Below are 12089 nucleotides of genomic sequence, written 5' to 3' on the forward strand. Positions count from 1 at the left end.
TGATACATATATATATATTTTAAATTTATTATATATATATATATATATATATATATATATATATATATATATATATATATATATATATATAAATAGATGATCTCCGCATCTTTATTCAATGCACAATTCACATGAATATTGCTTTGAATAAAAAATGGGGAAAAGTTTCTCTTTATATGACGACGACTAAAATTTTTCACATGTGTATTACAAAATTATCTAATAAAACTATAATTTTGACCATCAAATAAGAGCAATTTGTCTAAAAAAACATCAAACAAGAGCAAGGACAGTTCATTAGGTTCCCCACCTATGATAAGCACATTCAAATAATAAAACCAAATAATTAATCAATTAGAATACCTCAAAATATTTTCATAATGATATTTAATGATAAAAAAAAATCAATCCAGTAATTATACAATTAATGGTAATTCACAAAATTTCAAAAAACTCCTACTTGAATAACATTAGTTTAATTATTGAAATCAAAAAATATTATAACAAAGTATCAGTTATATCCAAAAATAATGAATTATTAACAATTGAGAGAATTATATATCTAATATGGGCAAACATCATACAAGTCAATAAACTCATATTATGTATTAAAAATATGTTTTACTTAATGTAATAAAATTATCATTTTAATGAAATTATGCATTTTTTTTATAGAGTACATGTTTATATTTTAAAATATTATTATACAATGGAGTTTTATCTATTGTTTCATTTAAGACTTTTATAATGTCAATATCGACCCTAAAGATTATGTTTAGTTCTAACACTTACTAAAATTTCACCAACAATCCAAAAATTCTCAAAAAAAAAAAAATCCTTACAACTCAAATATTATTTATACTTGTATCTCTCTATATTTTCTTTGCTATTCTTTAAATAAGTTTATTCATTTATTATCTTAGACTTAACATATTTTTTTAAAAAAACTAATAGTCGTCGACCTCTCCAGAAAGATGGTAAATATATTTCATATAAAACACTATGTTCATAAAAAAAATCATATGATCAACATTTCAAGTTTAAGGAAAACATAACAGGAGTCTGTGTTCTCTTTTCAAACATAACACATGACATGTTTTCATAAACTCACTAGTCAAATTAACTTTTGATTTTTGACTTAATCAATGATTAAAAAAGATTCATGCTAATAAATTATTTTAGAACAAACCTATATTAATATTTTGTTTATAAAAATATCCAAAACATCTATCAACCTTCTATAATATTATGTCATTCGAATGGAAAAGGTGTGGCTGAACCACAAGGCAAAAACGGATACCTTCTATGATATTTTCTTTCTTTTACGTTTTTCTGTTTTTTCAGATTGTAATTGGAGCTCTGTTTTCTGAATCTTATTATAATGCCTATAGTAAACTCCACTTCCTACAATCCTATCAATATCTTATATAAATCTAATACTGGTAAGAACTGTCATCAAATAATATAAACTATTATACTAGCCAGAACGGTGTCCGTTCTAAGACAAAAAGTTCTAGCTTTTAAAATGCCACCGATTCACAATAAAATCGCAAAAATGCCAGTATTATAGTTTTTGAGCAGGAAATGTAACTCTCAAACCTTAACACGTGTATAAACTATCGATAAGATTATCTTCCTAATTCACCTTTAGAACCGAGTGGCTGTGAGCCTCCCATACCAATGTGATAAGAGTGGATGAAGGATATTAAATAATCTAAGTGCAACTAAAATTTATTATATAATTTATGAATCTCCAATAACCTTTATTACTTTTGGTACAATCACATTAACACATCGTAACAATTGTCATGTACCTTTCATATTCTTACGTGTGATTATGACAATGTTATCTTCAGATTCTTTTTCTTCATGCTTTGATACCTCTTAAAAAAACTCTTCAACCATTTCTGTCTTGTGTATCTTAATTAATTTTATTCCTAAATAAAATCATTGTTTCTTTCAATAGTGATATTGAATACCAAAATATACTTTGTCAGTCATAAATTGGACACACGTCAATCAGTAAACTAACTGCACCCCTAAACTTCACTATATCTTTTTTTGGAGAACTTCACTATATTTTAGTTAAAACATTACCATGAACAATTGGAAGTTTAACGTCGATTACTTAAATTTTAATACATGATCTAGTTGATTATTCTAATGAAATTCACCCAAATATTAGTTATTTTTTAATCAAATAAAAGCTGAAGCAATTTTGCTCATCTACTCGTACGGTGCGGGTTTATGTATAGATTAATAAAATAGTACACTATAACTCGATAGATAATAGAGTACAAAATGCATCGCATGTAGATGGAGGGGGCATAAAATATTCTAAAGTGAACTTAACAAAATCAAAGGGCCTATAATTTAACCATGCGCATTAGCTACGTCAATCCACTTTCTTGATCAGATTTACAGAAACAAGGGCAATAAAATAAATGTATTACAAAATGCTATAAAATATAATAGGGTGGACTATTCATAGAGCTATGGCGTGTAAGAAAATTCAATTAAATATTAGAACTAGACCGTGGTGAACATGATGAGACCACCTTATATATTTGATTGAGCTCTTGTGCACAATTAAACAGAGGGAAAGTACTTGTTTAGATTGAAAGGAAGTGAATAGAACTCCTCACTTCTTGTGTCACCCTTGAAGGACTTGTACTTGTCCCACCAATGTTTACCTCTGTCCTTCCTAATATCAGCTGCTCTCTTAAACAAAGTGTTGTCTAGAAAATATGCCACAACACCCGCAACAAATGGTTTTGATTGGAATGGGACGTTGATTATATCATTGAACTGCCATGTACATAAAAATGTGATTGTAAGTAAACTCAACAATAAGTAAAAACAAATCCTTCAAATATTACTCTCTCCTAAACGGTCTCCAAAGTCAAAAGAATTATATAGGTAATCCCTTTAAGTATTAGAAATCATCATAAGTGTTGGATAATCAACACTCCCACAAACAAACAAAAAATACTCACAACTATAAAGGATCATGAGAACACACACAAAGATTACACCGTAGAAAAAATAATAATAAACACAAAAATTTAACGTGATTCAGCACTTCTTGCCTATGTCTACGGAACCGTCTCAAAAATATTTTCACTATCACAAGAATGATTACAAGATTGTGTAACTCAACCCAAATAGTATATCATTCTACAAATCCAAATACCTAATTCAATGGTTACAAGAAATGGTAATACTTTCACACAACGATATTTTTCTCTCAATAAAGTGACTTTATTTCATAATCTCTCTTCTCACACACTCTCTCTTCATGTGTTGTGTTTCTCCACTAATTCTCTTCTCTATTTATAATGAAGATTGTCACCAACTATAGTAAATAAACTCTCTTAAAAGTTAAAATAAAAACAACTTATAATGCATCCATTTAACTAAAATTTATCTAGTAAAATGCAATCTTTCACTTTGCATTTAAGCCACCTAAACCTTATTGATAAAAATTCAATTTCCAATGTGCATGCACCTTATCTTTTGACTTAAAATTCTACAATTCTCCCCCTCAAGCCAAAAGAGAAATATCCTTCAATTAATTTTGAAGTGAACAAACTCCCCTTCCAATGGAAGTATCTCCCAACACTTCCATAACATTAGAAAACTTTACTTTCTACTTCACTTTGCTATCATGATTTCTCTGGAAGACTTGACCATCCAAATAACAAAGGTTACCTTTATTTTTTTGTCCTCGCAATACCAAGTGTCTCTCCTTGTACACTTTGCATCCTACTTTGGACCAACATGTGTACCCTTGTGATGTCATCTCCCCCATAAAAATCATATTGACAACAACAGAAGGTACAAACCTCACATTTGAGAGAGTTCAAATAACACCATCATGGAACTTCATTCTCACACTCCCTACACCTTCAATCTTCATTTTTCCACCATTCCCTAACTTGAAATGACCGAATTCTCCATCAGTTTTCAAAGTATCAAACATCTCTCGATCTCAGCAAATGTGCTTTAAGGCAGGAGAATCCATCACTCATTTTGTTTTAGCAACCTCGTCATTTGTTGCAAAAAACATATCTTCATCTTCCACACTTTTTACTACATTAGCTTGAGAGTTAGTGTCATCTTTGTTCATATCTCTTAATTTTTTCAAGTCCTCCTTTATTTGTTTACACCTCACTTGCACATGATCATTCTCACCACAATAGTAACATTGAATGTTATTCATATCTCGTTGTGGACGCGATTGAGAGTCAGCGTCATCTTTGTTGATGTGGTCATGCAGATCTCCTTCCATCTCCATTTTGAGTTGATACAACTCCATCTTCAAACAAAGGCAATTGGTTAGCGACTTTGACGTATCGATATTCTTGAGCTTCTCCCACAAGGCCTTCAGTGTTGTCTCTTTCAATGCATGTTTTATATCAGGAGCAAGGGCTAACCGAATCGTGCTCACAACCCTCCTTTGGATCTTAGTCCACTCGATTTCATTTATAGAAACTGGCTTTTCATCTTCTAATGCCTGATCAAGACTTTGCTACACCAAAAGGTCTTGAATAGTTCTCTGTCAAATCATAAAATTTATTTTTTCGTCAAACAACGGTATCTCGAACCTTTGTGTGCTCCCAGTCATAACTCTGATACCACTGTTGAATAATCAACGCTCCCACAAACAAACAAAAATTATCCACACTCACAAAGGATTGTAAAAACACACAAAAATTACACCGTAGGAAACATAATAACAAACACAAGAATTTAACGTGGTTCGGCACCTCTTGCCTACGTCCACGAAACCGTGTCAAAAATATTTTCACTATCACGAGAATGATTACAAGATTGTAACTCACCCCAAATAGTGTATCACTCTACTAACCCGAGTACCCTACTCAATGGTTACAAGAAATGATAACACTCTCACACAAAGACATTTTTTTCTCAACAAAATGACTTTGTTTTACAATCTCTCTTCATTTGTTGTGTTTCTCCACTAATTATCTTCTCTATTTATAATAAAGATTGCCACAAACTATAATAAATAAGCTCTCGTGAAAGTTGAAACAAAAACAACTTCCAATGCATCCATTCAACTAAAGTTCATCTAGTAAAATACAATTTTTCACTTTGCATTTAAATCACCTTAATCTTAGTGATAAAAATTTAATTCTCAATGTGCATGCACTTTATCTTTTGACTTGAAACTTTATAATAAGTAACCCTCTAAATATCAAAACTTCAAATTAGCCCCTAAATGTTAATAAAATATATTAACTTAGAGCAAATTACACTCACATCCCAAGTTTTATCCAAATTACACACAATACTTTTGTTTATTCCTACACTAACCCCCTTAATGTTTGAAAACATTAGACTAGCACTCTCATATATTAATCCTTTTGATGTTTGTAAACAATACACTAACAGGGTGCTGCTATAAACATTAAACAAGGAAGGATATTGTCTGTAATTTGAAAAAACTTAGTAAAATATATTCACTTAGAGCAAATTACACTCACGTCTCGATTTTTATCCAAATTACACACAACACTTTTGTTTATTCCTACACTAACCCCCTTAATGTTTGAAAACATTACACTAACACCCTCTTATATATTAATCCCTTTGATGTTCTTAAACAATACACTAACAGGGTGCTGCTATAAACATTAAACAAGGAAGGGTATTGTGTGTAATTTGAAAAAACCTCAGGGATGTTAAGTAATTTGCTCATTAACTGCAGGACTAAACTGATCGATATTCAATATTTGAAGATTATTTATATAAATTTATTTCTTTAAGAACTACTTAAGAGAGAGGGTGATACTTAGGGGCAAAATTGGTGATTTATTCCTTATCCATACCCATCTTGCGCCTGTGTGAACTGGACCATAGCCATTAATTGCTGTGTACTCGTTGAAGTACTGTGGCACAGACAAGCCTATGAAGATTGAGAAGCCTAAAATGAACTTTGTTCTAAAACTGTTGAGGTTGCAGAACTGAAGAAAACTAAGACCACCAGCACCTACAAATGATCAGCAAAAGTGGAACATTACATGATGCTTCTTGCAGGGGCCATAATAAATCAAATCAAAGTACAAATACATGTATGAGTATTTTTTAAAGAATCAAACATACCAACATAAGCAAAGAACAAGCAGTACAAGGCAGCAATAATGGGAGGTGGGATAGAGGCAAAAACTGCTCCAAATTTTCCTACACAGTAGAAGAAAATGAACCGATGTTAAAAGGGAAGAAAATGTACTAGGATAAGGCAAAGTAGATATTTCAAAATACAAGCATATTATGTTTCATCAACTCACCAAGAATTGAAAAGAAAATCATAAATCCGGCAGAGATTTGCACCACCCTTCTACTTCCAACACGTGTCAAAGCCAAAAGACCTGCATTTTCTCTGGTAGGGAAACCAACAAAATTCTTTTCATCGACAAGAAAGTTGTGTTTAGATAATGTAAAGTAATAGAGAATACAAACAGAACAATTTCAATCTTACACAGATACAGAGGATCCATTGACTGTTCCAAATAATCCTGATAACAGAATGCCAACTCCCTAAGAGCATAAACAAGATGCACATTGTATTATACTCGAGTATTCTACTTAAATGCTTGGTAAAAAGAACATTATAATCAATTATATGACCTTTACCACTATTATTATTATTTATAAATGCACAATTTTTTTTCACGGATATTCAAGTGTTCAAGCACTAGCCAATTTTGTACCTGCCAACCAATACCCCGACTGAGAATAGATGGTGGCAATGGTGTTGCACTTGCATACCTATATACAGCAATGAAAGCTCCACTGGACTGTTTGTAACAAATGAAACATTAGTAAATAATTTAATCTAAGTATACAACTTGTAACTGCATAACACTAATACTGAACCAATGTGCAAGTACACAAGCCAGACAATCCCAAGAAAGTCATCATGCATGTACAGCAAGACAACGTGCAGGTTGAATTTTAGCAGAATCAATGACTATATATCACTTGAAAATGTAATTTGGACAAAGCTTCCCCCCCTCCTTGACAACTATATCGATTATAACACAAAATCAGTTTCACATTGCTCAATTTATCATGAAGACTCATTATATAGATTTTCATCATTCATCTGTTTCCATTTCCCTTTAGGAAAACAAAATCAACCATTTATGACAAATGCCAAACTAACTTTTTTTCAGGATAAAAACCTAACTACATTACCAGAAGATTTTAAAGCTCATAAGTGATATTACTAAGTTATAATAGTTATCAATATTTGTTAAAAGGATAATTTCCCTAAAGGTCAACTGGCACAAAGGGATGTAAGATATAAGAAGGATAAGCTGTCCTGTATATGTCTAGTTGCAATGCACTGATAAAATTTGCAGATCACCCAACGAAAATGATGAATATAGAATATAACTGAATAGTTGTTCCGCAAGAAAGAAAATCAATTAATAAACAAAAAGGAATTCTTAACCGAGAAGATCTAATGAAAGAAATTACCTCTACAAGAGAAACAAAAGATGCCATCATCATGGCAAAGGCTTCACCTGCATCAAATGAAGGTGCTCCCCATTGAAAGGGATATGGAATTCTTATCCTGCAAACTCAAAACCATCACAAATTCCTCTCAACAAGTTTCAACTCACAAAGTTGAACCTAGGTAGTAGATTCCCACCAATTTAAAAAGCAATAAGGATTCAGTTGAATATGACTTGAATAATAATCAATTGTGTGCATCCTCTTAGATTGGTAATAGTGATATGTATTACAAAAGAATTAAGAGCGACAAATGTGATATACCCATTTCAGTGTATCATTTAAGAGGTATCTCCTCAGTTAGCCACAAAAAATTATTCTGGTCAAAATAGTAAACTAAAATTGAAATAACAAAAATATATCTGAAATAGGAGAAAAATGTTTAATAAAGAAAATAGTTCAGTCTCATTTGCTAATGAACACACAGAATATAATTTTACCAAGCTTTAAATTAGTCCCTAAAAATAGTTTTTAATTAGGACCTTATCACGACCAATTGCCAATGATTTAATGTTAAGGCCATTTTGCCACAGTGGATTAGATGGCAACCAAATCAATCCATCCCTGACACATCTGCGCCAATCCCCATGAAACACTGACATGATTGTGTTTCTTAAACAAGAAATGGATTAATTTGGCCACCCTCTAGTTCACATTTGGCACACCAACATCACTTGGGCAAATGCCTGATAGTTGGCAATTGTGTTAGGAACCATATAGAAATTTTTCAATTATAGGATTAATTAAAAAACATGGTAAAATTATAGGGATCAAAACAATGGCCATAGAAAAAAATGCCATCAAGAGTTAAAATTGAATAAAATCACACAACTAACCAAGGAGCAGCATCAATAAGTCCAGCACGATCAGTGCGGCATGATATCTGAGTTTTATGTGGAGCATCATTATAGGCCCCTCCAACAGTAAGTAGATGAGCATATATCCACACAATTACAATTGTAAATAACACGGCAAAACGGTCGAAGATATGTTTCCCCGAATGTAGCACATGGGGCACATACTGCATGTGACAACCACTAACCAGTTAACAAACTCAAATTTATAGAAACCATCATGCTAGAAAACTAGAAGAGTAAAGAAACCAAGAGGACAAAAGCAAATGAGATCCTAATGCTGAGATTTAGAAATTTAGAAGACACTATATGCAATTCTGTCTCTACCTGTGAAACAAATACTAGCAATATAAGCTGAGGCAGGCCGATCTCTACACATTTAGCAACCTACACCCAAGACAGAAATCAATATTGAAACTTCCGACAATTAATGCTAAACATTGAACATTGTAAATTTGTAGCAGAAGGCTTACCCCAGGGAACCCTAACTCATACAGCCCAAAACCAACAAGAGATACCAAAGGAACTGACGAAAGTGGACTTAAGAACCTACAGAAACAATTGAACTTACATAAGAGGGGAATATTATACACATTCACAAGATTATTAAATTTTTTTAAATCTTTTTTGGCTTTTGTGCAAGTTAATCCAAATCCAATTGAATAAATCACTTAAGCTATAGCATCCACTTCAAAGATCAATTAGCTTGGTGGAACAATCACAAATGAGCATACATAGCAAAGACATTCTTAAATATAGGTTACAGTTCAGTTAGACATTGTCAAGATAGATAAAGACAGAAAAAGCATGATGCATCCACTAAGTAAGAACTTTGGCCAACCTTGCAACATTACGCCAGAGACCACTGAAGCCCAGTACTATTTGAAGAGTTGAAGCAACAATAAGAGCACCTTGGATTGATCTCATTATCCTCTTGAATTTCTGATTAAATATAAAAAATTAGAGCCAAAAAACAGGGAAAAAGGTTATCAAAAAGTTTCAATCAAATAAACACAAAATCTAATGCTTTATGGTTGTTCTTGAATCAAATTCTTACTCTTCTATTTCCAATATAATTAAGCAAATAAAAAATGGATATACAATACAATTACATATATCGTAGCAATGTAAATAATATATCAAGCATATCAATCATGCATCATTTAGTATTAGATTTGTTCTGATTACAAGACCTCTATAGGATCTGGTTCATCACTGAATCGGCCAGCAAGGATAATTGAGATTGTGGTTGGAACAAAGGTGTAAGACCCTCCAATTACTGCAGGCAGTCGAGTTCCAAACATTGTTTGCAACAATGTGTTAATACCGGCTACAAAAAGCAGGGTTTCGATAACTCTTGCCTTCTCATTCTGCAAATATTGAAATTTAATTTTTATTATATAATTTTGGCTAGGAGGAAAAAGCATCTTCAATCATTGAAGTTATTTACAATTTGCTGCTTTATATTTATTTAATCCGTAGCTGCTTACATTGCCACCTCCCATCTGGGGAACAAGAGCAGTGGGAATCAACACAGTTGTGCCAAGCATCACAAGAAAATGTTGAAAACCAAGAAGTATGGCCTCAGCTGCATCAGAATGTCCCCAAAATTCTCATCAAATTAAGAAGAAAAAAAACAAAAACAAAGTAAAGCTCAAGTAAAACGGGGGGCAGGGAGATTCTTAAATTTTTAAACATAAACAACAAATGATCAAAGAATACATCATTAAAGTCGGCCAATTATTTCACTTACTTAGAATCCATTAACAACATTGTTCCATCTTGACTGTGTGCAATGCCCCAAAATCCAAAAAGTATGAAACATATAGTTTTTTTAAAGCTATTAAAATATTTAAAAAGTATTTCACCAGTGGGGCAAATTTGGAAGTAGCAATCAAATTGTTTCCAGAATCCAGAGTACCAAATCTGGATCTGGAAATAACAGAAAAGGCCCTTGGTTTATATATATAGTTAAAAGGATTTCAATTAAATTGGAAACAGAACTTCAAATTGGCTCCATTAATAGTAAAAGCAAAAAGAAGCCTGAATTGCCAGTGGCATAAAAGTACAAAACCAGAATCAAACCCCCAAAGCAGAAAAGGCAGTTCATTTTCCTTTGTTTTTTCAACCACCTTAAGAATCACTAGTTTTCTTTCAATATTTTTTTTAAAAAAAATCCTCAACTGGGAACTGAAAAGGAACAATTTTTATTTTCAATAACATCATTATAATTAGTTTTCTTATAGAAAGCCAGTTTTGAATCTAAACTAGGTGAAGCACTTACGCCATGGAGGAGGACTAGTAATGCAGTAAGAAATATTTGGTAACTGATCCTTTGGTGGATGTGGCTGTGGCTCATCTGCTTTAGCTGGAGCTCCTCCTCCTGCCATAATAGCCCTTTTTTCCTTCTCTTTCTATCTCTGAACAATGAATAAACAACAACAACAACCAATAAATTAATAAATCTACAAAAAAAAAAAAATCAAATCTAACACCAACCCAGATCCCCCAATGCCACAAAGAAAAAGACCCAGAAGAGGATAAAAGAAACACAAAGAAAAAGTGGGAGCTCTCTTACAATGACTAAGCCTAGAAAATGAAAAATGCAACAAACAACTAGAGAGTTGACCTGAGCTGAGCTGGGGACTCTCTTTAGGCAATGAAGTGAAAGCAATGGCCAAAACCACAATAATTGCACAGTTTAAGAAAGGAGTTAAGAGAAGATGCAAAAAAGAAAGCACCTTTTTTTAGTGAAGAGGAGTAGTATTATGAAGTCAAAAACAAAATGAGGTGCCCCCACCAGAAAAAAGAGAGAGAGAGAGAGAGAGAGAGACCAAGAGAGAAAGAAAAAAGGGGTGAAAAGAGAAGGGAAAGGGAATGCAGACGATCTTTGTTGTGGAGTGTGGTGTAAAGCAGACTCCAATGTTAGGGAAAGAGAAACGATAAAGGCGTACACTGAAAATGAGCAGAAAAAAATTGAATGAAGATTCTCTCTCTTTCTTTCTTTCCTCTCTTTGCTTGTTGCTACTACCAAAAGTAATGTCTCTGTCTTTCTCTCACTCACTAGTAGGTTTGTGTTGAGTTAGTATAGCTCTCTCACACACCCTATTTTACTACTTTCCAACAAATGTTGCTCACATTTATTGTTTTGTTTCGGGGTGTTGAAATTGCAGGAAGAATGTTTAGGTGGGGGCATTCTCATGTCATGCACACATAGCAGATGAAGTGTGCAAATATATTTTAATATGATAAAACACTACTAACAATCTTGTTCTTTCCTATTGAATGTTACTAGTAGAACTTTATGCATATGATATAATATGAGAAGAATAATTCTCAACATTCTTATGTTAGTTTTTTTTTATTATTTCTTTTGCTTGTTTTATAAAATAGTGTGTCTGGTGCAAATGAAGCCAAGCAATTGGTGTGGAGAATTTTAGAGAAAAGGGCAAAAAGAGAGTAATTTTTTTAATTTTAAATTAAAAGAATTATATAGTTTTAAAAAATTATATATATATATATAATGGATTAAGATTTCAAATTTATATGAATTTATTATTTAAAAAATACCAATTTAAAGTGTGTCTATTAAAAAAAATTCCTTACCACCAAACCCATCAGACAAAGGTACCCATAAATGTCACACCTTTAACCTATATGTTGGATTTATAGAAATGTATGGAATTCATG

The 12089-nt window shown here is 32.2% G+C and overlaps 1 protein-coding gene across 6 annotated transcripts; it reads right to left on the reverse strand.

The window, feature by feature from the left end:
• Window positions 1–2348: 2348 nt before the first annotated feature.
• On the reverse strand, window positions 2349–11570 carry LOC100785624 (nucleobase-ascorbate transporter 6). Of its 6 annotated transcripts, none has more exons than XM_014774775.3 (15): window positions 11029–11570; window positions 10684–10819; window positions 9890–9987; window positions 9593–9769; window positions 9241–9341; window positions 8873–8948; window positions 8727–8786; window positions 8382–8566; window positions 7510–7606; window positions 6738–6824; window positions 6506–6564; window positions 6315–6406; window positions 6130–6207; window positions 5819–6016; window positions 2349–2808 (listed from the first exon to the last, which is right to left on the reverse strand). In XM_014774775.3, exons 2-15 carry the CDS (start codon window positions 10787–10789, stop codon window positions 2801–2803), a joined length of 1422 nt encoding a protein of 473 aa, XP_014630261.1. In that variant the 5' UTR covers window positions 10790–10819; window positions 11029–11570; the 3' UTR covers window positions 2349–2800. The 6 variants fall into 6 exon arrangements, with proteins under 6 accessions (XP_014630261.1, XP_006578616.1, XP_006578615.1 ...); XM_006578553.4 differs by having other exon boundaries at window positions 5856–6016; window positions 10978–11562; XM_006578552.4 differs by having other exon boundaries at window positions 5856–6016; window positions 11354–11561.
• Window positions 11571–12089: the final 519 nt, after the last annotated feature.

The sequence above is a fragment of the Glycine max genome, chromosome 4, assembly GCF_000004515.6.
Source record: "Glycine max cultivar Williams 82 chromosome 4, Glycine_max_v4.0, whole genome shotgun sequence".
In the NCBI taxonomy this organism is placed as follows: Eukaryota; Viridiplantae; Streptophyta; class Magnoliopsida; order Fabales; family Fabaceae; genus Glycine; species Glycine max.

What these genes read in the sequence shown, in the direction of transcription:
- LOC100785624 (XM_006578553.4), bottom strand. Translation starts at nt 10,789, where the DNA reads ATGGCAGGAGGAGGAGCTCCAGCTAAAGCAGATGAGCCACAGCCACAT. An exon ending in CTTTTGTTTCTCTTGTAGAG is followed by an intron (nt 6,825 to 7,509) that starts GTAATTTCTTTC and finishes TGTTACAAACAG; the next exon opens with TCCAGTGGAGCTTTCATTGC. An exon ending in CTTGTTCTTTGCTTATGTTG is followed by an intron (nt 6,017 to 6,129) that starts GTATGTTTGATT and finishes GATCATTTGTAG; the next exon opens with GTGCTGGTGGTCTTAGTTTT.